A 22,559-nucleotide genomic window follows, 5' to 3' on the forward strand; every position below is an offset into this window, starting at 1 on the left:
ATCCATGCTCTTAAACAGAATACAATTTATCTTTTGAAAACTTGCTTCTGTGCCTTGTAGTCAACTGGAAGACTATCGCAACATACGTCACCGTTGCCTCCAAACGAAGCCCGTTCCACTTTTTTTTAGCCAATCACAACGGAACTACAAAACCTCCCGACCAATGAGGCTGCCTATTGCAGGTTGGTCTCGTTACCAGGGCTGAAGAACTTATTCGTTCAGCGTCAACTACAGATCACTGCTCAGTGAGGCCAACAGCTGGGGGACCCATAGCAACCGCGCATAAACATGAGTTACTACAGCATCAGGTAAGCTAGCTAATACAGATGGACACGCAGGAATTTGTCTAACATTGTTGTTTATTTCATATCTACCGTGTAAAATCTTCGTTTAGTGACGTAAAAACGAGATCGGCGATATTTTAATGGGAGCAATGTGCCTTATGTATGTAGAGCAGGGTGTCCGCGGACTTGCTTAGATTTCTGAGTGGGCATTGCTGGATCCCAGCAAGCAGGCGGGCGCCTATGGCTTGCACGAATCACATTAGCTGTCTTTTCACATCTTTCGGCAGAAACTGCTATACATATATATAATATGTATGCTAAATATAAATTGTTACCGTTTTTTTAAGAATAGATCTGAGATTAATACGATTATTCAGCAACACCCCACTCCCTGTCCGTTTAACTTCTGAAAAGTTAGCAAAATCTTATTCGCTAGCTGGTGAACCATTACCTAGGAGAAATAAAGTAGTTTAAATTGTTTAAGTATATTTATTTAGAAAGGGGGGTGCTACTGTATACTTTTGCTGTGCTACACAGTTTAGAAAAGTTGATGTAAACAATGACAAATTTGCCATTTGAAATTGAGAAACTTCTCCATCTTCGTCTGGTGTTTAACGTTACCGAGGTGAATATTTAAGCAACAGGGGATAACAGACAATCGGAGCATCGGGTTACTGCCAATCAATAATCCATTGAGCTTCCCCGGGATGCTGCTGATCAAGGCCGGGTGTCTGAAGCGCACGTCCCCATTTCAGGAAACCATCCTGGGAAAACCTGAGTCAACCTCACTACTTCAAATCATTTCTCCTGGTTTAAGATTAAGATTAACTTTATTGATCCCAGGGGGAGATACTGGTGCACAGAGAAGCAAGCATTTAGTGTACAGGCGAATGTAAATGTAGTGCAAAACAGATAGGGTACAAAGACAGTACATATAGTGCAAACAAGTAAATGTACTGCAAATATTTGAAAAGTACACATAAGTGAAATGTTCTGGAAAGAAAAAGAATGTCTTATTAAGACTAAATATTTAAAGATGAAAAGAATATTTATGTGTAAAGCTAATACAGATTAATTTAATATACGCAATATTTTTTGGGGTTAGCATCACCTGGTGATTTTTAAAGACAAGTACTTCAGTTAAAGATCTTGCAAAATCAGATGGCCGAACCAGGAATGACGCGTTAATACACACAAAGCAGACGCAAATAAAGCGAAACGTTTCTGTGGTGTTTATTACTGAAGCTAACAGAAAGGACCAGTCTGCTTGTTCCAATATGTCAGCAAAATCAGTCCTCATTTTGAAGGGTATTCTGGCCAACATTGACTGTACCCACTGGATAAATGTCTTCAGTCAAGGTGACACGTAAATAATGGAAGATGGGTGAAAGAGATGCTTGCTACATTTCCCCAAAGATGCATGGTTGCAGAGATCCTCTCAAAAGTTTGAAAGATTGCCATCCTAGAATCATAGTCTTGTTTTGTGTATGTTTGTCATTTGCCTCATCCCCTGAACATCTGTGAATTTAGAGACCCCTCCTCTTATGACTGAATGCAGAGCTGTTAAAAGTTATGTAAGTAGCTGGAAGCTGAAGATGATTTTATTTGTGTTACTGTACTCTCAGTGCATGCATTTTTTTAAAGTAAAAGGAAACTTTTAGCTTTATTTTCAGGAACGTTGTTTTAATGTGTAGATGCCTGACTTTGTGAGTGTTTTTTTTTGAGAGGCTTTAGATGTGACACAGTGTGCTCTCTCTCAGAACACTACAGTGAGAGGGGAAAAAATAGCATTTTATTCACAGCTGACATGGTTTTCTGATAAGCGTATGTCCTCTGCAGCAGCGGCTTCCTCTGATTAGGTGGTGTGGGGGGGGGGGGGGGAGCATTTTTGAGGGCGGGTTGAAATCAATAAATTCCCTAGAAGTTTCTTGAGTTGACCTTCAGGGAAGCACGTGGTGTCGGGTATTGAAACTGAGAACAGGTGTCGGCCAGCTGGGACCCTCTGGTCACCATTGCCTGGTCAGTTTGCGACATGAGAGTGCATGACTGTTTCCTTGCAGCGGGGGGGTTAGCGTCAGCTTTCTGTTACTCTCTGCCCTCCTTTTGTAAGTGGAGCTTGACGACCTTATTTGGCCAAATTGCCGGAAATGCACTCCTGTGCAGTTGTTCCATTTCTGTTTGTTTTCTTTGCATGAATGAGGCCCCTCCCTTTGAATCTAGTGCCTTGCAGAATCATGAAAACGGTCCTGACTAAGCCCCCCCAAACGTAAAATATTCTAAACCTGATATTCCACATTGTACATCGTAGTAATACATAGTCTTTTCTGTGTTGTAAAACATTTTTCCTTTGAGATTGTATTTCAGCAATGCAAACTATAAAAAATATTATAAATGCATAATAAATGCACGATAATGTAGGGTTTACACTGTATTGCTGTGAATTTTGCCTTGAAATTTCAGCTTGCGTTTTATAACTGGGTTCAGTTCCAACACACTTACGACTGGATCCCTAACGTGCGACTGGGTTCTGTTACGACAGAAAGGTCATCTGTCAAAATGGACATGTGTCAGAAATGATATATACAGTACAGTGTACCAACTTCTAACATGAAAAAACAGGTTCCCAGGTTTTAAAAATGTTAGTTATTTATGTTATACGTAACATACACTACAGGCCAGGAGTTTGGGGCCACCCTCAGATTAAAAAAAAAAAATGATACACTGCTTTGTCAAACTTCTATTATAAGAAAATATTAGAAATACTTAAAATAAATGTAACTGACTGGTTTTCAGTATTTCATAGCTTGTAGTGACACATTATTTAGTCACAAAGGCTGAAACTATTGGTTTTGAAGAAGATAAATCAGGTCTGTATTGCGCTGACAATCTCTTTGTGTTGGAATTTTATTTACTAATGTCAGAACTTGATTTGCTCTTGGCCTATCTTGATTGCGTCTTCATAAACTAAACGATAGCCAATTGTCTGCTTTGTCAAGGTTTAATGCCCTGTTGCAATCTCACAACTGATAAGTCAAAATTTTTGATAAATGTTTGTTATTTTTATGCTTGTAACGGTTAGAAAGGCAGAGCTAACGACTGAACAATTGATTGTTCAAATCTAAATTTTAAATGAAGAAGGCTTCTCTCATCGGCAAATAGCCAGAATGTTAAATGTGTCTATGGAGTGACCTACTGTTTACAGAGAAAGTGTTGAGAGGAAGCAACAGTGACAAGAAACGGCCTGGGGCAAGGAAAGTGACATCAAAGGCTGAAGATGAACACTTAGTTGTGACGTGCAAAAGAAATCAGAAGGTGACTGTAATGTGATAAAGGCAAGGGGTGATTATTTTGCTGAAACTCGTAGTTAAGTACTCGCATTCATTAAATTGCACTTACTATGCACAGTAAATCGTACATTACACTTCAAAACCAGTCAGTCACGTTTGTTTTTCTAATATTTTCTTGTAATAAGAGTTTGAAAGAGCAGTGGATCGCTTATTTTTAAAAAGGCTGGGCCCAAATTTCTGACCGGTAGTGTATATAATAATTTTGCAATTAAACACAATTTTTTTTCTTACTTTTTAAGTCTTAACCTAATCAAAATAGCTTTCGAAACACAAACTCGTACATTGCTGAGATTCTTTACGTTTTCTTCGGTGTTCCGGGACGGGGAGGCGTCTCTGAATGCATCGGTCCGTACTGCTCATACCAGTGACATAAGCCACCAGACATTTCACACATTCAGTAGACTTTTTTAGACATTTTTGTACATGTTTCTGTAGTTTCTCATTTTTATTAACATTTATGAATTATATCATTCACTGTACTTTCCTGTGATAGTTATTGCGCGGCCCGCAGTGTGCATTAGGTACGGTAGCACTGCAGGGCGTACAGTTGGCCAAAATTTTTTACATACATTTTACTTTTTTGTTTTTAAATTTTGGTAGTTTGTGTGAGTGGTTGTAAGTTGTCGGGTACAGTCAGTTTCATGAGCAGACCAGCTGCTTTCCTGGTTATTTTTAATATAATATGTCAGATATATAATTGTTTAATGTGATAATGTACAGTCTTGAATGCTGTAAGAGGCAGCTCCTCTTGCCTTATTTGGTTGGATTGATCATAACTGATACAGGGCCCGTTGTGGAGTGCCTCGTTTGGGCAGGAGTTGCCAGAGTATCGAGGAACCCAAGTCCTTCAACCCACCTGAAAAGAGAACCTAACCTTGGACTTTGGATAATGACTCTTGCAATGTGATCTGAGAAGATACCCTCATCTTCTTCAGGTTGTGAAGCAGGTTATCTGTTGCTTTGAGGAAGAAAAATGGACCAACAGTCAGCATCACAAAGCAGGATTTTTTGCTTAGCTGTATAACTTGCCAGATTATAGGTGGTCTAGGCTAATTTAAGTGAACCAATATAAAATCCATTTAGCCCAGACTCCCTTAAATCTGACAACTTATCCGGCTAAGCAAGATATCCTGCTTTGTGATATAGGCTCCAGATGTGAGTGGAAGGTGAGTGTTTGTTTTTGCGCTGTTGGTTGGAGGTTACTCCAAGCAGTATCTGGAGTTGTGCCTTTCAAATTGCGAATATTTATGACAATCCCCTGCATCTGTTTACCTGCCCTTTTTTGGTCATGGAAAGTGTCCTGTACTAAGCGTGAATTATGTAATTCATAATGCAGTTGCATATCGTTTCTCTTTTATGCTCAAAAAAGTATTCCGGCTATGCTGTACGATTTGGTATCTCAGCAGTTAATGTTCTAGAATGAGACTAGAATTTATAAAGAATTGAAACTGTGTGGGATTACTTTGAGTGGTTTTTTCCCCCTAGATCAGCTATTTCATCATATGGTATGACATCATCCCCTAACTCCGTGACATCATCAGGTTCTGTAGAGTTTCTGTTTAGTTTTATTATCTTGGTCTTGCAATGCCTTCTCTGCACCTGAAGAATTAGAGCTTTCCTGGAATATGACCATTTCCGGGAGCAAAATCTAGACTCGTGGCTCTGTAAGAAGTGGGTCTTATGCTTGTACAGGTTCCCTTTTGCTTTTCCTTGGTCTTGGAGTTTTCAGTAAAAATGTTCCTTTCGGTCATTAGTGTGTCATGTTTGTTTAGGTAATAGCTCTACCTATCCACTCTGTATTTGCCTCTTGACTTACCATCCCCCAGTTTCCCCAGAATCAGGTAAAAAAAAAATGGATTTGTTTGTTTTGCTTGATTTGATTGTTTGATTGATGCTTTGACAATGAGTGATTGACACCAGTTTGTAACTGGATGTACCTTGGAGACATAGCTGCATAAACAGGTAACCTCTGCAGATCACCGTAATCCAAAGACCACTATGCACAAATAGATGCATCATTACAGCGTGGGTGTAACATAATTATACCGTATTTGGCAGTCTTGGTAATGAGGGAACTCACTGTGGGTATATAGCTTTATTCATATGATCAGAATGACATCGGCTTTGATGACAGAATGGAACAGTCAACAGAACGCCGGCGCTTCTCTGTATCTCAGGGTGTGAGTCAGGATGCTGACAGAGGGAGAGTGCTTTGGTCCAAGGAATGGCAGAGAGCGGCTTCAACTCTTTACAGCCCTGAGTCATCCTTCCATAGGCTGGATTGTCCTCCTTTAATTCCGTCAGCTGACGGCTTCTCCCGCACCGAAATGCTCTAAGATATCTGCCTCAGTTGTAGCGACGGTTCTCTTCCAAAAAAGCAAGCCGATAAAAGCCGCTTTGGGGTTTTAAACCAAGATGCTCCTCGTAGTGTTTGCTCAGTTAACACTGTAGACTTGACTGACTTGCTTCTCTACAGAATAATCATTTCCCAGTCGTATATCTGCTTGTCGGCAGCATTGGGGATTTCTGTAAATAGAACGAGCTTGCGTGTGTGCTTCATCTGTTTTGACAGCATTTTAATTACTCCCAGCTGAGGTGGGTCTGTCCCTGCATGGGCTCTCCCTGACCGTGAAGAAGTTTCATGGTCTCTCTCACCATATGTTGCACATAGGATCCCTCTTAGGCCATGGTCTCTTAGCAACAGCTGACAGAGTCCCTGAATATCACTTCTTTGGAAAAAAAAGGCCTGTTTTTCTCCTTTGGGTGTCAGCATTGCAGGAGTGACTGGCAGACGGTTGCAAGCACATAAGCCTGCTGTCTGACAGTCACGGGTCTTCTGTAGAGTGTCAGAAAGTGACAAATGGAAAGAGTCTGGCTGGGGTGAGAGAGGCTGTGGGGTAGGGCAGTGCACAAAGATCCCCCTTACTCTGGTTATTAGCCTTTGCTGCTGTGTAACTCTGCTGTCTCCTGTTAGTAGTACAAAATAAGAATAACAAGATGCTGATGTGTCTTTGTGGCACGTGAACTTTAGTTTCTCTGTGTCTTACGCCATGGAGTTTTCAGGAAGTGTGACGTACACTTGAGATCAGAGGAAATGGCATGTTGTCTTACCTCCCTGTTACTGGGAGACCTGGCTGGGGATTTGGGGGGGGGGGGGGAGTTGGGGGTTGGTGGGGGGGGGGGTGCTGGGCGTGAGTAAAGCTTGGCATTTGCTATTTCTACAAATTTACTTCCAGGTCTACTTGTGGTTTCAAAGACTCCTTTGCGTCACAAACCTATAGACATTATGAGCCGGAACAAAGATGGGAAGTCTGGCATTGTGCAAAAATATTGACAAAAATAACTGCTTCTCTGGGTTTGCAGAGATATTTTTGATCTCCAGATATTTCCAATGTAAGGCGCAGGAACTCTGGTCATACGTAGCCAGCTTGCCTTTGAGTTGTATCGAAGGCTTTTGTTTAGTTTAGCCCATCATCACGGTCATGCCAGCTGGCTCCGCCCCCAAGCTGCACACGCTAGCAGTGGCTCCCACAGGTGACCCTGCTCTGGTCCCTCCAGCCCAACGAGGGCATTCAGGTGGTTTGACAAGCCTTGGCGCTTGGTAACTTTACCATGGATGGCATGAAGAAGCCCCTCCAGCCTGTCTACAGCCGCTGGTCCTACAGGTAACGGCGTTGCTGCTAGTGGGATGGTGATATTCAGCTCAGTGGGGGGTTAGGTGTGAGCGAGCGGGAGCCATTCAGGTGACAGCCGCTCCTCCCCCTACCGCCCGTCCACAGGTGTGGGGGATTTTCTCGTGGTCCCAGCCAATGCTGATCTGCACAGACTTGTGTTCCCCTCCTTCTGTGAGTGTTCTGCGTTTAATTGTTGCTTCTAGTAAAGCTGCTGGTTTGCTTATCTTCAATGGGGTACCAGTTAGAGTCAGAACTAGATACAATCGGTGATCTTTTTGAAGTGTTTCTGTTGGGGGGGGGGGGGGTTATTTCTGCTTGTGTGCTGCTGGGAAACATCTTGTTTGTTTGTGCGGAGTTACTTTTGCTTTAGGAAAAGCTGCGCTGTCTTATTCGTATTATCGCAGGGCCTATCGTCTTTGCTGGGGGGTTTCTTTCTGGGAGATTCCTTCAGGAATCTCGGGCGTCCAGCCGTCATTAAGGATGATCTGAACAAGCCTAGGGTGTGAGAAAAGAGATGGCTTGGATGAGCTGCTCTCTCGCTTCGAGGCAGGTCTCACATCATCCCGAGCTGTTCTTTGCCCACACATTTTGTTTTTCAGCTCTCTTCACCTTTATATCTTACCTCCAGATGTTACATGGCTTGTGTGATTTAAAAAAAAAATTAAATTTAACAGCTGAAGTTATTTTCTGTACTTGACAGAGTTGGAGTTGAATTGCCTCTCTGTTAAACTGTGAGTGTCTGGCACACTGTTATAGGAATTAGACTGCGTTTTCATCAGTGCTGATTAACAGAAACAAAAAAGAATGACACCTTTTGTTTTGAGGCGGTAAAGTGAATTTATGGAATCCTTTAGCAGCAATTTCACATCTCCATGGAAACACTACAGATAAAAGCGGCCTGAAATTCATTAGTGAATGATGCCAAAGGTTTTGTATGCAGCTTTAGAACTTTTTGAAACGAATGGACAGTGCAGTCCCAGGTTAGAAAAGACACTTGAATAGTGAGGTACCATTAGGGGAAAATGTACTGAATGTGATGTATTGGACTTTTCCCCAAAATCTAACCTGTACTTTTGCACATTCTCAAATAGATTATATTGGTTTTAGGGTATTGTTTTTATGAATGAAATTTTGACTTTTCTTTGGAAGGACAGTTATTTAGGACCATTTATTGTGATTACTGTTGTCGAAACTGCGGTGTTGACAACAGTCTCCATGGAAACTCCATAACGACCACGTCACTTCTGCTAGATCCCAGGTTCTGACTCTTGCAGAGTCACTGCTGGTCACTGGGAAATTAATCATTTATAAAGCACTTCCTGTGAAAAGCGCTGTCTGGGCCTCTTCAAAGGAGAACTGAGTGGCGTGAGGAGCCCACGGCGTAACACAGAGCTCCCCTTTACCCCGTGTAATTAAACATGTTGTTTGGTCTCAGATGGTTGTCTCCATGGAGATGTATGACACGGGTCCGTCGTCTCCAACAGAATGCAGGTGGCTGTTTTTAATGACCTCGCTGGCAATGAGTTCAAGTTCTGTAGTTGCACATTGCATGATTACTGTGTCTCGCATGGTCGTCTTTTAGTGGTTAATTTAGCTCTCACTCCCATAGGCCTGTTTTGAGCCTTGCTTAAGAGGGCTCGTCTCCCATTCTTTTCAAACCCGTGACATGCAGCTCAGTTCCTGTCACACCAAAGGAATGCTGGGGGATCTCCCGTTCTGTTTTTCAGTATCAGCTGCTTTGGCATCTCATTAAAAAAGGCGTAAGACATGCATTTTAATTTATTTTCCATTTAATTTCCTTTACTGTGTTTTGCAGTATTGTGTGTTCTGCTCTCTGTCTCCCCCACCCCTGCTAACCTTGTGTTCTGTGTTGTTTGCTTCACATGTATTTCTATTGCCACACACTGGCTCTCTCAGACCCCCCAACTCTACCAGCTTCTGCTCGACCTCATCTGCAAGGTAAGCACCATCTGAATGTGACTGCTTAGCCCTTTCCCAACTTTTCATTATACACTTCAGGCTAATGATAAGAGCGTACTGTCTTTTCAGGTTAGTGATGTATGGGCCCTGTCTTTTCATATACACTTTGGGCTAATGCTAAACAGTGCCTGTATTTTCCTTTTGCCTTTCATGCTAATGCTACGCGGCCCCTAACATTTCCTTGTACTCTTCATGCTAATGCTAAGTGGCCCCTAACATTTCCTTGTTTTTTTCAGGCTAATTCTAAGCGGACCCCATCATTTCCTTGTACATTTCAGGCTACTGCTAAGCAGCTTCTATCCTTACCTTATATTCTTCAGGCTAATGCTAAGCCGCCCCTATCATCTCCTTGTATTCTTCAGGCTAATGCTAAGCCGCCCCTATCATCTCCTTGTATTCTTCAGGCTAATGCTAAGTGGCTCCTATCATTTCCTTATACTCTTCGGGCTAATGGTTCATGGTCCTCATCTTTTACTGGTAACATCCAGGCTAATGCTAAGAGGCCTTTATCCTTTTCCTTGTACCTTTTAGGCTAATGCATAGCGGCCCCCATTTTTTCACTACACCCTTCAAGCTAATGCTAAGTGGGTCCTATTCTTTGTGCCCTTATATGCTAATCCTTAGCTGACTCCTCCTTCCTAAATGTGGGCTCGCTGCCCTATTAGCTTATCTCTGGCCCGATCTCGACGCTTCAGTTCATTAGCAGGCTCCCTTGTTATTGCCTATGAACCAGTTTCTCCTGCGTAGTTTTAGTGCGAGGTATGAGACCTGTGTGTGACGCAAAGGCTCTGCAATTGACGAAAGGTCCTTGAGCTTCTCCAGCTGAGAGAGAGGTGTAAATGCAGGCGATCACAGCTCTGGATCCCCCGTCTGAAAAAACCAGCACAGCAGCTTGGTATTTCACATCAACCCACAAATTATTTAAATGAGGTGACCGTCGATTCACACAGACTGGAAACCAGAGTGCCTTCTGCAGTCCGACATCACCCTCCGCGATGCCCTTGAGTGCCCCGTAATCAAAGATCCTGCAGTCACCACACCTGGCTGCCAGGCTCTTATCTCCGTTACGCCTGGCTGGTTACCAAGCAGCACAAAGCAGCACTGGCATGCTTAGCAGCGCCTGAGTGGCCTGAGTAGAACTTCCCTTTCTGACCATTGGGTGGCGCAGTGGTTAATGGTCATTGCCTAAGCTTAAACTTAGAAATTAATAAAAATCCATAAGCGATGTTTCAAGATTTATTGTGCAAATTTTAAGTCATTAGATACAAAGTGGGACCAAAAATTAAAGATGGATTAAAGGAGGCTGTGTTCAGCCCCTCACACTTCAGAGACCGGGCTGTACTGTAACAGGGATCAGCAATGCGTAATGAGCCGAAGGAGGGCTGGTGTTCCCAGAGATCAGCATTGCCCCGCCTTCTCGAGTTGGGTGGGGGGCCTTGGAGGGGCATTCGGCTCTGCAGTTCCTCAGTTGACTACCACTCAAGAACTGAAACTGACAAACTTCTGTTTTCTCACCCCTAATCCTCATCCAGAAAAAGTTCCCCTATTGAAATGGCTCTTAAAATAGTGACCTCAGTGTGCATGAGACATCCTATGGGTCCAATTAACACCTCCCACTTTCGCTGCTTGCCCACACTCTGTCCGCTGGAAGCCTCAATGTTGACCGCAGACGGGGGGGGTGGGGGGGGGGTGGGAGTGGCAGCAGGGTGGTGGAAGGACCCATCACTGGGCTCGCTGTTCCCGTCAGACAATCCCGATGCTGTTCCTTGTTTAATGACTTTTTGATTATAACTTTGATATTCCTTTTAGGTGAAAAACTAAAATCAGAAGAACAGTTAGGATAAAAAAAATTTAAAAAGTTGAAAAAACCCACCAAACCCAAATTTAATTAGACTCAAACCTGGCAGATATTTCCTTTCCTGGTAGTTACAGGATAAGTGGACCTTCCTGGTCGTCCCGTAAGCATACTTACCTAGGAATGTAAGTGAAAATCCTTCTAAATATAGCTGTGCGTGTGAGCTCCCATGTTTGTGCAGCTTATGCGAGTCTTGAGTGTTTGTCACAAAACCGTCTCATTAAGATGAGCTGCTAAGTATTTGCAGAGGCTCATGGGGGAAATTCATCTTGGTGGGGACGTTTGTAGCACGGGGTTCCCTCTGGTGGCCATGTTCGGAATCGAGATTTTGGACCAGCACATTTCAAATGTTATGCTGCTGCAATTGCAGCATCTGGATCAGATATGGTCTGAATGTTATGTCCAGTTACAAACTGAAAATTAAAAGTGTAGGGAATGAATGGAATCAAGTAAATATATTTGGGTTGATATAGCCAGATGGTAAGGTCTTCTATATATATATATATACCTTATGCCGGTGGTGGTGGTGTTCTCCATGCTGTAGATCTTCTTGCAGTGTGCTCCAGAGAGCCTGTGACACGTCTCTCCTCCTTGTCTCCTGACAGCACCCTGGACGATGACAGCACCAGCCTCAGACAGCAGAAACTGGAAAAGCAGGTGAGACTCCCTAGAGTGCGGCACTGCCGGGATCAGAGACGCGTGCCGACCCGCAGCTCCTACCGAGACGTCACCCGTCTGCCGTTCTGGGGAGAAAAGCGCCTGCCAGCAGAAGGAAGATGTACCGCGGCACCTGGATCGAGTTACACTGAGTATTTGTGCTTGATTCGGGAGTAAAATCACATGGTCAGCTTAGTGTATGTCTTCATTTCATTCATCTGATGTTCATGTGACATTCAGTCTGGTGGCTAACGCATTGTCTGCTTAAAATGATTGCCTACTTCAGCCTTTTGGTACTTCATAAACACGGCTTACTGAAGGGCCAGGTAATCATGTAGATGCTCACCTTTTGGCATCTGGGATCGTTTCTCTTCTGTTCTTATTCACTCTTGGTCACACTGCTGCTTGCGACTTAGCCTGCTGTTCGGAGGTTAATGTGAATCGAATGAGGATGACGTGGCTCTCATTCAGAGGCTCAGTTTCGTCATTCTCTTGCTCCTCTGTGTGTGTGATTGGTTCACACGGCCTTTTCCCTCTTGCGCTTGAGAACACCTTGAGCGATCCATGTGAGTCAGAGAGACGCTCTCAGGGTGTCCAGTGCTGCACAAGCATCTCCTCCTCTCAGGATAGGGGTGGTTCGGAATGGGAATGTAGGATGGGCGGATTGTAGTGGTTGAAGCTAGATTAGGATGATTGTAACCTGGAGCAGAGTGGAGTGTACTGGGGCAGCCAAGGTGTAAGTCTCAGTGTGGTTGACGGGGGGGGGGGGGGTTGCGGACAGTTTGCCGTTAGCACTGTGCTGAGACCAGCTGTTCCCGACAGGTGTGTGGTCTGGCTGACCTCTGCTCAATGTCTGTTCCCCAGCTTAAACCACAATAGAATCAGTCTGTTCTCTCCACGTGTCTGTCGTGTTGGAGCCCCGCCCACTGAGTTTCACCCAATCCTGTGGACAGGAGGAATCAGTAACCCAGGCTGAAGGAAGTGGCGAATGCCACACAGGATTATGGTTATGGTGGAGGTTTATTGTATAATGACTCACACTGGTTTATCTCCCAGGTTTGCATGTAGCAGGATGTTTTCCCCCAGTTTGGCCAGTACCATAAAACCATTTAAAACCATTTTGAATTGGAACTGTAGTGGAAGAATTTCTACTCAGGGAGTGACGGAAACATACGTATGCACACACACACACACACACACACACACACACACACACACACACACACACACACACACACACACACACTGTGGGTCTTTTCTCTTTGCTGTGTATCCCGATGTGATGTTGGGGTGGCAGTGAAGAGGAGAAGCAGAGGAGGGGGGTTTTATGAGTGGAGCTTACAGGGTCCAGTTCGCTTTGTGTCTCTCTCACGCCTCTCCTGCGCTCTCTCTCTCTCCCTCCCTCCCTCCCTCCCTCGCTCTCTCTCCCTCCCTCTCTCTCTCCCACCGTCTTTCCCTCTCGGCTCTGAGCCGCTGATCCAGAGGAGCATAACCACCCCACCAGCGCCCAGCTGATAATGTCTTGGGAGAGGGTGGGTGATGACGCTCTGTGTGTTAGTGTGTGTGTGTGTGTGTGTGTGTGTGTGTGTGTACGTATGTTCTGCTTTCCCCTACACAGACTCCTGACCCGGCCGCGCTCGGTTATCAGGGAGTGATCTGGTTTCTCCAGAGGACGCATACTTCCTGGAACGCCAAGCTTCAGACTCCTGCTTTATTCTTCTTGCTTTTTCCATTTCTTCCCTCGCTTTGTTGGGTCACAGCGGTCCCTGGATCTGCCGGCTGCTATTGTAGACCGTTGGCGACTTCTCGCTAATTGTGGTCAATGGCCTCTTAGATCTGCAGCCTGGTACTTGACTGACTGATTTTTAAGGGTCTCAACTGATCTTACTGAGGTATGTCTCTTATGTCCATGGGACTGCTCTGTGGAATAGTGCAGTGCGCAAATTAATCCGGGTTAAAATCGGTAGGTTATAATCATACATAGCTAGTTAATTTTGTTAGAATTTTTATAGATCAGTACATTTCATTCATTCTACATTCTACTGCGACTTCAGTTGTAAAAATGTAATTGATGCTTCTAACTTGCTGCGCTGTGAATTGCAGCTGGACTCTTCCGCAAGTCCCATTTACACTGCCTGCGCCTGATGGGTTAGGGTCTCAGGGCAGGCAGTAAAGGAAATCCGGGCTCAGCAGCAGATAGGGAGTGAGCCAGGGCACCACTGGAAGGTATGCGGTGATGTGGTCTACCTCAACTGGACAACACACGGTCTAGTGGGAGATCCCATTCGGTCACACTGCCACTGAAAATCTGAATTTTTCAAGCTTAGCAATCGATTAAACATAGAACAAGATGACTTGTATGTTTTTCTATGGCTTTGAATTCATACTTTTCTCAGTAAGGGGTGATGGAAGCACCTTTGGGAACAGACAGGTAATCTCACCTGTAAATGTTTCATTTTATAAGGATTGCAATGTGGTTGTTTTGTTGTTAGGGTATATTTCTACATTTGTACCCTTGGAATTTTCATCTCCTTTTCCTTTGATGTAAAATACATTGTAGTCTTTCTGTTACACTATCATTGCTGTAATGAAGCGTGTTAGTCCACTAGCATGTTTTATTCATCACCGTCCTGATTTGAATTGAGAGGACTTGGCCGTCTCCTCATTGGTTCATATGTATGTGATTTAAATAAGCGGTCATGTACGGTGACGAGGGTCCCAGTCAAGGGAAGTGACCTCCCATACCTGTTTACCTGACGCCCCCCCTCGTTCGGGGCCCCGATGCAGACACAGGGTTCAGTCCGTTTTCCGTGGCAGTGGCATAATCAGCTTCCTGCCTGGGCTTTAAAGGACTTTGAACAGATGTTTGCACTGTGGTATGTTTTATTGAGGAACGCTGTGGTTTTGTAGCCGGTGACATCGGATGAAGTGTTTACCTGCTGGACTGAGTCGAACCTGTGTTTTTGAGATCCTGTCTAGCAGCAGCCTGTCAGGCTTGCCTTCCCCTGTGGACACATGCACCCCCAGTGGGGGGGGTGGGGATGCTAAAAGGCAGCTCATTAACACTAATGAGGCTCCTTCCATGATGTCACCAAACCTCCCAGTACCTGTATCTTACAAACACACAACTCCGTGGCTTGTGAATAACACCGTTTCTGATCGACGTAAACAAATGTCACGGATGGGGGAAATTAGTCCTTAATTTGAATATTAATATCGTTTCCCTAGTTAAAAAAAATCAATCAGTCACAATGCAGACATACACAAAAAACTACGTTATAACTTCCTTGATTTTGCCTTGAGGTCCAAACGTCCAGCTGTTCATGATGGGAGGATTGTGTGTGCTGTGACTGCAAAGTCCTACTTTATGAGCACCCCCAGGGGGGCGTCGAGGAGCTAATTAAACTGTCAGGTGGTGACACCCATCATATTTAAAATATCGAGTCTCTAGCTGTCCAGTAACTGGGATGGATGGCACCCGTGGAGGACAAGAACGTTGAGGGAAAAGGCACAGAAGAAATGAAGAAAAAAAAAAACCTTCGCATACAGGAGCCACTTCACACCACCACCAGCTCGCGGTTGCCATAGGAACACAGCCATTCTTTATTCTCTTATTCCCTCCCTTACTTTTTTGGGACCGAAGAGATAAGAGTACATTTTTTTTCTCTATGTCATCATTCTGTCAGTATGCAGCTGGAAAATTCTAGGGTTTTGTTCCACGGTCGCTAACATGGCATTCCGGCGTGTTCCGGTCCGCTCTCAGTCAGGTAGACCTGATGAGCAGCCCCATCCCCTTGTACCTGCAACCCTGTTCCCGGTGGGTCGCTGCTTGGATGGCTTTTCCAGCCATGCTTCCAGTACTGGGAGAGTGTGATGTGCTAATTTTAAATTTGGGGAAGTCGAGCAATGGGAGTCAAAATCTTCACGAAAACCTGACCACGCAGGTCCGGGTTTTGGGAAGCGTGGTCTCCACCGTGTTTCTTTGTAAGGACAACTTGCATAGAGCAGATGCCGTCATACTGAAGGAGGTATCAGAGCAGAGTGTCTTACCAGAATGTCAGAGGGACATAGAGGTGATAGAGGTCACATGTATTTTGTGTGGATGAGCATGTGGGGTATCACGCTGGTGTGTTTCCTCACAACTGTTCCACCACGTTACTGGAGGTCAAAGGTCATTGGGCTTGATGTCTGACAGTCACATCCACTCTGCCTGATGTAATAAGGGGGAGTTGAGCTGCTCTTTCCCAGCGTACTGGCTGACATGATAGCTACAGGCTTTTTACTTTTATGGGGCATTACCCTTTGAACTTTCACCGTCCTCCTACAGAGGGCGCTACTGGAGCAGAAGCAGCGGCGGAAACGTCAAGAGCCTCTGATGGTGCAGCCCAACCCAGAGGCCCGACCGCGGTCCTCGCGACCTCGTCGCAGCGAGGAGCAGGCCCCCCTGGTCGAGCCGCATCTCAGCGTCACCAGCGACGTCATCCTGGATGGTGAGAGCAAGAGCTATTTATATAATCGCCCCCACAAGTCTTGGTTAATTTTCGAACATATTGTAGTGTGTTACTGAAGGTGTGTGGCAGAGTCCGAGCTCAGAACAGATTCAGAGAAATGCTCTTTAAATCATGACTGGAGGGGAAGTGCTACTGCTTCCAGTCTCTTCAGCTGGTATGGGATCGATCGGACTCCATCCGGGTCTGTGACCTCCCTCTGCCATCAGGGTGGCAGACTGTGGGCAGGTGGCTATGCCGATTCAGGAGGGGGAGGGAATTCTGCCAGAGGAAGTTTTACAAGGACTGGAAGCAAAGGGCAGGTTGTTGAAGAGTAGGTGACTGTTTTTTAACTGTGAGCGCAAGTATAGTTATAGAGCTGAGCTTTTGCGACATTTAAACCCCAATGTGGGAAAATCTCCTAACTTGTCCAGCCAACTAGAGTCCAGCTGTTAGAATGATAGCTTTTCTGAAAGATTTAGTGTGTGTGTGTGTGTGTGCGCGTGTGTGTGTGTGTGTGTGTGTGTAGGGCCAGGTAAACATTACACTGTGGGGACCATTTTTTCAGTTTCCAGGAGGGGAAATTCAATTTTATAAAAATCTGTGACTGCAATCAAGAAACTAAAAATGGCAAAAATCCTATTTTGTTTGTTTACTCATGGTTAAGGTTAGGGTTAGGGCTGGGTAGGGGTTAAGGTTGTCATTGGTGGGATTAGGGTTTTCCTCATAGAAATGAATGGACGGATATAGATAGAGTACAGGTGTGTGTGTGAGAGAGCAAGAGAGAGAGGGAGGGAAAGATTACATGGATATCCTTGGAGGAGTGCAGTGTACGGAGATGAACATCTATCCTGCACTGGCTTAATTGACGAGGCCTTTAAGACTTTGGATACGTGAGACTGGACAGTTCCTGCACTGGATCTATGCAGTGTTTGGAGTATCCAAAAAGAGAGGAAAACAGACTAGCAGAAATGTTTCTTTCAAGCACTTAAAATGATGATCTTCATCAGAGTGTGTCGCACTGGGCAGGTATTGATGGGCCAGCCACATTCCTAAGCCCAGAGGCCTCCGACTTGGGTCCCAAGGTCCAGATCCTGTCCGTCGGCCAGCCGCAGACAGTCCAGGCGGAGGAGCCAGAGCATGATGCCGATCCGGAGCGTGACGGAGACACCGAGCAGCTTCTGGAGCCCAAGACGGACCTCCATGAGCTGCTGCAGAGGCAAGGTGAGAGGTCCGGTACTAGAGACTCCACAACTGGGTCGTGACGCGGGTCTTCTGGCTGGCCTACAGTGGAGTACAGTCAACACAGCTGGTTGACAGGTGACCCTCAGTAATTTTGGCCTTCAGCATTGGGCGACGCCACTGCGTTCTTGAAAATTCTGAGGCCTGATCCAGTGGGGAGGAGCTCTGGCATTTCTGGGTGGGGGGGGGGAAGCACTCAAGGACAAGGAGTAAATGATTCATATTCTCATTATTATCTGGAATTCTGTGGTTTAGTTTAGCAACATAATTTTCCAGCTCTCTGTTAATGTGCTCTGCAATGACTGCATGCAGAATGCAGCACCCTCTACAGTTGCATTGGGGTACATGTGCTGCAGTAATACATGGGTCACATGACTATGCCTGCAGTCACATGGGACACCCTTTAGATTTCTGACCAGCAAAGCCCCACCTCCACATTTGCTGACTTCACCCAGGAATGGGCGAATGAGGTCAGAAGTCCCACCTGTGATGAGCAAGAGGATCCTGCCCCAGTGGGAAAAGGATCCCACTGTCTGCCAAGGAGACACTGCACTGTATGGGATCAGTGGCGTAGGGATTGTGTTTATAAACAATGTCAGACTTTAAAAAATACAGTAGCAACCCCTTAAACTGAGACCTCAGCCGCTTGGCTCATGGTATATTTCTGGTACGGAGAGGAATGGTGATTTCACACTCCGTCAGAACACGGCGTGTCCATGAGAGCAGTATTTCAGCAGCACTAGCTGTCTCTCTGTCTCCAGTGTCATGACCTGTCCCTTTATCACTGTCATGTGGGGATAAGGAGGAGTGATGAGTCATAGATTTGGATCGTGAAGATTTCACTTTGGGTTTATTATGGAGCACTGATCTTATATGCCTCCCCGGTCAAAGAATGTGAGAAGTAGATTATTACCCCATGAAGGGATCGTCATGGCGGCATGTTTCGTAGCAGAAACTGGTATTGTCCCATCTTGGATTGTCGGTAAACATTGCCCTCTGGGGTGAAAATCATCTAACATGCACCTACTTAAGGGTTGTGCCACATTTGCTTAACCTCTTGGTATTTTCTCACTTTTCTTTCCCCTCCTCCCGCCCCAAATTGCTCAGGAATCTCCGTCAGCATGAACTACGATGAGGCCAGTGATGAAGAAGAGGAAGATGACGACAACACCCGGTCGCAGTCCCCCAGCACGGAGACCCCCCGGCCTGCCTCAGCCTCCAGTGCCAAGTCCAACACCGTAAGCCCTCCCACTTCGCCGTGACCCCGCCTCCCCATGCAAAGCTCATTGGTTCAAGCGTTCAGTCTTGATTCACAGCTGTAGTATTTATGAACACAGGTATAGGCAATTCTAAGCTTTTCCAACCAGTCCTTCATTCAGATAAAATTGTAAAAAATGTAAAAAAAATAATAGATTGTTATTTCACATTGATATGACTAACGTCTTTCATGGCTGACATATTTTGACTCCGCCTTCAAATGCAGGAGTGTGTGGGCCCCGGGTCCCCCACCGCGGAGGCTCTGACCATCGAGGTTGACAACCTGGAGGACTTTGTCATGCGGCCGGCGCCCCGTGGAGTTACGGTGAAGTGCCGCATCACACGCGACAAGAAGGGCATGGACCGCGGCCTGTATCCCACGTACTTTATGCACATGGAGAAGGAGGACGGAAGGAAGGTAAAGGCTGGGGGTGGGACTTCAGAGTGAACAGCAGGTGGCGCAGTAGTTTAGGAAGTCTGTATCCGGATGGTAGTTTTAAAATAAAAATGTTTTTATTTAACCAAAAAACGTTTAAGAGTATAGCTGTGATTTTTGTAAGTCTGCTTGGATTAAAACTAAGTTATTTAATCATAACGATAAAAATATATGTCCTGTTTCTATACTGACAGGTAGATTGTATTCAGAATGCCTGTATCATCTCATATTTATTGTCTCTCTTCTTCAGATTTTCCTTCTGGCAGGCAGGAAGAGGAAGAAGAGCAAGACGTCCAACTACCTGATCTCAGTGGACGCTACGGACCTGTCCCGAGAAGGCGAGAGCTTTGTTGGGAAGCTGAGGTAGACACCTTTTTCCTGGGTCAGTCAGGGTGGGACGCATTCGGAGTCCGCTGCTTAACGCAAAACTGTCTGTTTGCCCCCACCGTTACTCCCCAGGTCCAACCTGATGGGGACCAAGTTCACGGTGTACGACAACGGCACCAACCCAGCCAAGATGCCTGGAGCTTTACTGGAAGAGAGCAACACGCGCCAGGAGCTGGCTGCCATCTGCTACGTGAGTGCAGCAGAGCTACGTTCAGACATAAAGGCAGCAAGGGGCTACTGCAGTGTTTCTCAGCTGGTCCTTGGGGTCCCCCGGTCCATATTTTTGCACCCTCCCAGCTCCCAGCCAATCAAGAACACTGAATTCTTGGTACAAGTGTATTGGGAAGTAGGAGGGAGCAAAAATGTGGGCTGTCTGGGGGGTCCGCCGGGACTGGGTGGAGAGACACTGGAAAAGGGTAGAAGGCCAAAAGATTGTGGTTTCAAAGGGAACTGCTCTTGAATCTTTGAGATGATGCTAACCCTTAGAGAATATGCAGGGCACAGATGGTAACCTATGCAATATGGCTGAAAAAAGCCTCACAGGCAGATACGTAGTTTAATGCTAATGACTTGGTGGTGCCCTCATGGCTGTTAGAGGAGATTCATGTTTATTTACTCTTCATTTCAACAATACCCCACGACATCTGAAGTCGAGAAGTGTCATCTATAGGTGTCAGCTTATCTCAGGAGTTTGGAATCTGTGGAGTTGCCTGATGGGGTCTTGGTCTTTTCAGGAGACCAATGTGCTGGGCTTCAAGGGCCCCCGAAAGATGACCGTCATCATCCCTGGCATGAACATGAGCTTCGAGAGGGTGCCAGTGCGGCCGGCCAGCGTAAGTGCCTTCGTCTGTGTGGAGGAGATCTGCTGCCTTTCTGCTTTGCTGCTTTTCATTCTCTTTAGTCACCTAGCCTTCCAATGGATCAGTACCCAAAGTCCTCCTTGTGAGCGTCATCGTGCGGCATTCCATCATCCGCTGGGTAAATAATGCATCAGGCCTGTATCTGCAGGAACAGGAAAGCTTGCTGGCCAAGTGGCAGAACCACTCGCTGGACAGCCTGATCGAGCTGCACAACAAGGCGCCCGTGTGGAACGACGACACGCAGTCCTACGTGCTCAACTTCCACGGCCGTGTCACTCAGGCCTCCGTCAAGAACTTCCAGATCGTCCATGACAACGATCGTAAGTGTCTCCGCCCCCCCGTAGGAACCAGTGGTCCAGAGTAACATATTGTTGATATCAATTGTCAGCTTAGACATGCATAGGTACATTTATTTAGCCGACCCTTTAACCCTAAGCAACATACCAAGACCAGAAAAGCAGAGTTAACCAGTGCCTGGAGCAATGGGGATTAGAACTAGTGACCACCTGATCACCAGTACAGTATTCTAACCTCTTGAGCTACACACTCACTTGTTCTGTAAATGGTTCATATTTGAGTAGGTGTAAATGTTATTTTTATCATTAACATCTCAAGATTGAAGATATGGATGCGTTTTTTACATTAAGGCCAGTGTGTACATGTGCAGTGTTTTGGAGTAGAGCTGTATTTTAATGTACTTGAAGCTTTATTGACATGGCTGTGTCCCCCTCTCCCTTCATGACAGCGGATTATATTGTCATGCAGTTCGGCCGAGTGGCGGAGGACATTTTCACGCTGGACTACAACTACCCCATGTGTGCACTGCAGGCCTTCGCCATCAGCCTATCCAGCTTCGACAGCAAACTGGCCTGTGAATGAAAGGTCCCCACCCCCCACCCCCCGCCCCGCTCTGGGCCCTTGGGTCCCCCACTCTCTCTCACATCCCCCCCCCCTCCCCGATACGTTTCCCCAGAGAAACCAGCCCTCTCCAAAAGGCGACATGGTCTGCCGTCCACTGATCATCACCTCTGCTGCAACTGTTAAGGTGGCTTCCTGGCGATCATGACCCCTGCTGGCCATGCAGCTCAACAGCAGCAATGCGATGTAAAGGCTGGAGTACAGGCACAGAGGGCACCATTGTCGTGACAAGATTTGGAATCGTGCTCAAAAAAAAAAAAAACATACATATATGAGTAAAAAACGACTTTTCTGTGTATTTTTTAAATTTGTAATTATTATATTTCTGTATTTTGTGATTTTGGATTATGTTGTTATTCTGTGTTTTGTTTCTTGACTGCCACCTTGTGGGTGGAAAGGGAACTGTTATTTACAGGCTATATAATCTAACCATGACTCGGGGAACAACTTAGCCTGTCCACCGCATGAGATTTAAAAAAATATCTTAATTTCCTTTTGTCTTTTTACATTAATGCTGTCAAATTTTAGTTCATTTTACCTTTACTTTTTAAATGGTTTTTTTAATTCACGTGAGTGTGTACATTATTTTGGATAAGTTCTAAAGAATGTGTGGCAGTGTTTGCTTTCCGGAACAGTCTTCTGATCCATGAAGCTTTATTTAAGAACAATACCAAATACTGAATTTGGTTTAAGGTGCATCACAGGACCGTTAGTGATACAGGGTGCCCTTTAAACTCCAGAGTGCTTTAGCATTATCGTCTTTACTTAGCACTCACTTTCAATGATTTGACGGCATTCAGGATAAAAGCGTTCGCCATAAAAGCACTTTTTTTCTGTTACATAGCTATCCAGTGAGCTTTTTGCATTGTTGTCCTGTGGTGAAGCAAAGAATATTTGGTGTTTCGATTTCAATTCTGATTCCTGACGTGACCTTTTTGTCTGATTTAAGTGCAATATGCGGAACTGGATGTCCAGCGTCTGGCCTGATACAGAGATCCAGTGGGATGCATGCAGTTTCTAACTGGTTTGTAAAAGGCTACATTTGTACAGTGCAAGGTTTTGAACAACACTTTTTGTAACGCAACATTTCATCGGTAAAGGCGCTTTGTTTTTTTCCGTGAACGTGTGTCATGGTGTTACTTATCTGGCCGACACCCCCTCCCCCCCTACTTGGA

General features: G+C 45.4%; 1 protein-coding gene across 5 annotated transcripts; it reads left to right on the top strand.

The window, feature by feature from the left end:
* Nucleotides 1–192: 192 nt before the first annotated feature.
* On the top strand, nucleotides 193–22,506 carry tulp3 (TUB like protein 3). Of its 5 annotated transcripts, none has more exons than XM_049007979.1 (12): nucleotides 193–308; nucleotides 9,223–9,264; nucleotides 11,746–11,797; nucleotides 16,125–16,287; nucleotides 17,314–17,508; nucleotides 18,634–18,764; nucleotides 19,010–19,201; nucleotides 19,470–19,582; nucleotides 19,679–19,796; nucleotides 20,341–20,439; nucleotides 20,615–20,786; nucleotides 21,212–22,506. In XM_049007979.1, the coding sequence occupies exons 1-12, from the start codon at nucleotides 289–291 to the stop codon at nucleotides 21,343–21,345; spliced, it is 1,431 nt and encodes a 476-aa protein (XP_048863936.1). In that variant the 5' UTR covers nucleotides 193–288; the 3' UTR covers nucleotides 21,346–22,506. The 5 variants fall into 5 exon arrangements, with proteins under 5 accessions (XP_048863936.1, XP_048863937.1, XP_048863938.1 ...); XM_049007981.1 differs by lacking the exon at nucleotides 193–308 and adding an exon at nucleotides 6,835–7,476; XM_049007980.1 differs by lacking the exon at nucleotides 9,223–9,264 and having other exon boundaries at nucleotides 194–308.
* The last annotated feature ends 53 nt before the right edge of the window (nucleotides 22,507–22,559 follow it).

The sequence above is a fragment of the Brienomyrus brachyistius genome, chromosome 3, assembly GCF_023856365.1.
Source record: "Brienomyrus brachyistius isolate T26 chromosome 3, BBRACH_0.4, whole genome shotgun sequence".
Taxonomy (NCBI): domain Eukaryota; kingdom Metazoa; phylum Chordata; class Actinopteri; order Osteoglossiformes; family Mormyridae; genus Brienomyrus; species Brienomyrus brachyistius.